Below are 4,099 nucleotides of genomic sequence, written 5' to 3' on the forward strand. Positions count from 1 at the left end.
CTTGAATTTAATTAGGTATTGTCAAAATGACGATTTATTTTAACACTTAAAATAAGTGATAAATAAATCGTTACTCATTCAAAGTTTTATTCTATTTAAAGCTCATTTAGCTCCTCGAAGTTTCACTTTTAAAAATAAGGAAATTTATTGTTTCAATTGATATAATTAGATAGCATAATTGATTTTAATTTATTTTTTTTAATTTCTAATAACTAATAATTTTTTTTTATCTTGTAATATATATATATATTATATATATATATCATCATTGTTTATTTTAATACTTCTTTCATTTAAAACATGCAAATGTTATGCACTATTGTATACATAATATACATTAGTACATAATAATGTTATATATAAATTATGTCCATGCAAGAATACAATTTTGGAGTTAACTGAAAATACATTTGTACCCTTGGCATCGTGTCAATGACAAAAGACAGCCTAAGGGTATCTCGGCCATTCGGAATCAGCTATAAAAGAAAGGAAGCTTTATTATCCCTCGCTATCGAAACCCTAATTCTTGAGCATCTTAGCGGCTGCATTTGCTCGGAAATCTAACGAAACTCGTTAGCCATGGTGAGTTTCCGATCCTTTATCTATGGCTGATCTTCTTTGCAGTCCTTTGCACTGTTAACCCCTTCCTTAATGGCTGCAACGCTTTCTTTGGTTGCGCAGGCGGATATCTCGGATGCTGTGGATGTAGGCGGAGCGCAGCCAAAGAAGAGAACTTTCAGGAAGTTCTCATACAGAGGTGTTGATCTTGACCAACTTCTCGATATGGGCACCGATGAGCTCGTCAAGCTCTTCCCTGCCCGCGCTCGTAGAAGGTTGTAATCCTGGGCTTCCAGTCTTCTGGCATTACTGTGTTTTTTTCTTTCTGGGTGATTTCATGAATATATGGGAAATTTTCTTGCTTTTGTAATTTTAGGTTTCAGCGAGGTCTGAAGAGGAAGCCCATGGCTCTTATCAAGAAGCTTCGCAAGGCGGTATGGTACCTAATACCTTTGTCTATGTTGATTTTTTTCTTTTGGAATTTGTCTACAATCTGCGATTCATCTGTGCCTATTCTCATAATTTGTGGACTTCCTTTGCTAGTCGCTCCATTGAACTTTCTAATTAGATGTAGAAAGTTTGTATTTTTTATCTACTCGATAGTTTTGTACTTCTTTTTTGTGTTTGTTTCTCTTGTTGTTTCCTAGCTTTTGAGGCAGAGAACTTACGCCATTATTGGTTTTGGTACGATGTTAGTCCAATTAATACTTTGTTTGGGAGGTGGTTTGGTGAATCAATACTGTCCAACCTACCAAATTAAAACGGTGCCTATGGATTTTTATACTTCCAAATACTCTTAAGTGGATGGATATCCAAGTTCAGTTCTTAATGTTTGTTAGTTTCATGTATTTGCAGCGGTGTAGCTAAGAAACAGACAAAAATATATGCCATAGGATTGAGTTACATGCCTTTTTTTCTTCGTTGCTTTTCACATTTTATTAATTAATTTGATTAATGACAAATTGCTGTGATATTGTTTGTGAAGATGCTGATGAAAGAGAGAGTGTCTTGAAAATTGCAAGAAGATGGTCAGAAATCTGGTTTTGGATTGTTTTTTGGATAAATTGAAACTGATTAATGGGTTTTCCGGTTTACTGCAAACTGATTACTCTTGCATTTTTTCCCAGGAGTTTTTGAAATTTGGGTGTTTGATCTACAAATTCCAAATGCAGTATAAAATACCATTGGAATCTATTCTCTATTTCATTTTCAATGACTTTAGAATTCACTGGATTTGAGCAAATCTAAAATAAACCACTTTATGTAAAAGTGTTGCATGCCGCCATCGGTTGCCCAATCGACTCCCGCCATCCATCTGCATTTGCCTGCTGCCCTCAGCCGCCACCTTTTACAGTCTACCCTGCCGATCACAACTTGGTGCCCCTCTGCCGCCGCCCATCGCCGGCTGGTGGTCATTACTAACCACCACCTATCAGCCACTTATTTTACATTGATTTTATTTTTTCTCAAACTTTACTAGAATGTGCAAAGTTTTTCATTTAGTTTACATAGCACCAAACAACATCAAGGCATTTCAAATAAATACATTACTTTTACACTGTATAATCCTTTTTACACAGCATTCCTTTTTCCGCAAACCAATAAGCCCTTAAATGCTACTGCCAATTCACTGTTTCTAATTATTATTAGTTTCAACCCATTTGTAGATAAAGCGTGATAGTCCTAAGTTTAGCCTAAATGTGGCCTCCGTTGACCAGGAAATGAAGGTGATAAATTATTAATTATGTATGAGCGTTTGCTCTGGATATCAGACTTGGGCCGTTTTGTTATTCTATGTTAATACTTTATCCGCTAAGTCAAGTGAATATCTCATGTAAAATAGAATATTTGATAGTGTTATTTTTTAGCTAAGCTTTTCAATGGTTCAGTGGATGGATATGTTCAATTGACTCCATTAGCTTGATTTACATATTATCGAACAAGGACATTGAATTGTTTAAGTAATTTATTGGTTTTTAATACAACATTCAATTTTAAAAAATGAGATTTGAACGAAGTGATTACAGCAATGAAACGGTTAGACTAAAAATATCATTCCTTTTTATACTAACAAATCTCTTAAAATTACTATATCAATAATATATGAGTTAGAAAGTTTTTATTTGAATATTTTAAATTTTCTTTAATACATAACACATAATTTAAAAATATATAATATGTACACACATGCAGAGAATTTATAGATATATGTATGTATGCATGCATGCATGCATGCATGTATGTATGTATGTATGTATGTATATATAAGGAGGTGAACGAAGTGTGTATGTATGTATATATCTATGTATATACATATTAAAAAATATATAATATGTATGTATGTATGTCTATCTATCTTCAAATATAGAATTGTTTAAATAATATATTTCTAATTCAACATTCAAGTAGAAAAAATAAGATGTGAACGAAGTGTGTACAGCAATGAAAGGATATTTGAAGATAGACAATAATAATGTTTTTCCTTTTTATACTAATAATTCTCTTTAAAGATCATAGCAATATTATATGAGATAGGAAGTTTTATTTGAATATTGTTTTTTTTTTTTGGTAGATAACACATAATTTAAGAAATATATAATACATATATCTTATATGCGCGCGTGTGTGTACAAATACGCGTTTGTGGGCAATGCATGTGTTCACATATTAATTTTGAATGCAACATTTGTAATATTTTTTCCAGCGTATAAGTAATTGAATTCTAAAACTGTTGCAACTATCAAAAACTGCTTTTACTTGCATACTCCTGGACTTTTAAACTATGACCACAATCTTTCCTGTTATCATTTGTGCTGGAAGGAATGATAGTTATATATATATATATATATATATATATATATTGAATTTAATTATAGTTTTGTTTGGCAAAGCTTTCTATTAATTTGCTGAGGGGTTTTATATTTTCAATTGTTCAGTAAAATTTGTTGCCAACTTTGCTTTGTTCGCTTGAACTGTCTGGAAAAACTATAAAGAAATGTGAAACGTTTAGAAGACAAATATAAATGATTGATTGCGAACAAATGATTTTAATTATACTTATTAATTAATTAAGTTAACAACTATATATCTATGAATACTAATAAAATTGTAGTGCTGAATAAGATTGTGAATAATTTGTGTCAATAACAAGTACTTTTTAATGAAGAAATAAGGTTTGAAGAAAAGGCTCATCGTTGCAGGTCTCTTCTGGGTTTGACTGGATTTGTATATTGATTATTATCTGCATATGCATGTTTTGTGTATGATTAAGTGTTTGTTGCTTGTTGAATTTTTTGATTTACTAGTTATATATGTTTTTTAAAGAGCTGTTGTTTAATTAAAACTGTTAAATAAAAACAAAAAAGTGGTATTTAATTCATATTTTCTGATCAGAATTATTTCTGTTTTTTGGATGGTGCTCTACTAGTTGCATTTTTTTTTATATTGAAAGCAAGTTTTTCTTGCTACTACAGTTATGCGTACAACTAGGTTCCATTTTTGTCTCCCATTATTTTGCTTGATATATATATATATATATATA

The 4,099-nt window shown here is 31.2% G+C and overlaps 1 protein-coding gene across 1 annotated transcript in view; it reads left to right on the forward strand.

The window, feature by feature from the left end:
- The first annotated feature begins 486 nt into the window (after positions 1-486).
- The window catches only part of LOC110021725 (40S ribosomal protein S15), a 5,908-nt gene continuing 2,295 nt past the window's right edge, over positions 487-4,099 (forward strand). Inside the window, exons 1-3 of the mRNA XM_020720337.1 lie at positions 487-582; positions 682-833; positions 935-992. Coding sequence (XP_020575996.1) covers positions 580-582; positions 682-833; positions 935-992 — 213 coding nt within the window. The 5' untranslated portion in view covers positions 487-579. The remainder of the gene's footprint in view (positions 583-681; positions 834-934; positions 993-4,099) is intronic.

The sequence above is a fragment of the Phalaenopsis equestris genome, unplaced genomic scaffold (genome assembly GCF_001263595.1).
Source record: "Phalaenopsis equestris unplaced genomic scaffold, ASM126359v1 Scaffold000140, whole genome shotgun sequence".
In the NCBI taxonomy this organism is placed as follows: domain Eukaryota; kingdom Viridiplantae; phylum Streptophyta; class Magnoliopsida; order Asparagales; family Orchidaceae; genus Phalaenopsis; species Phalaenopsis equestris.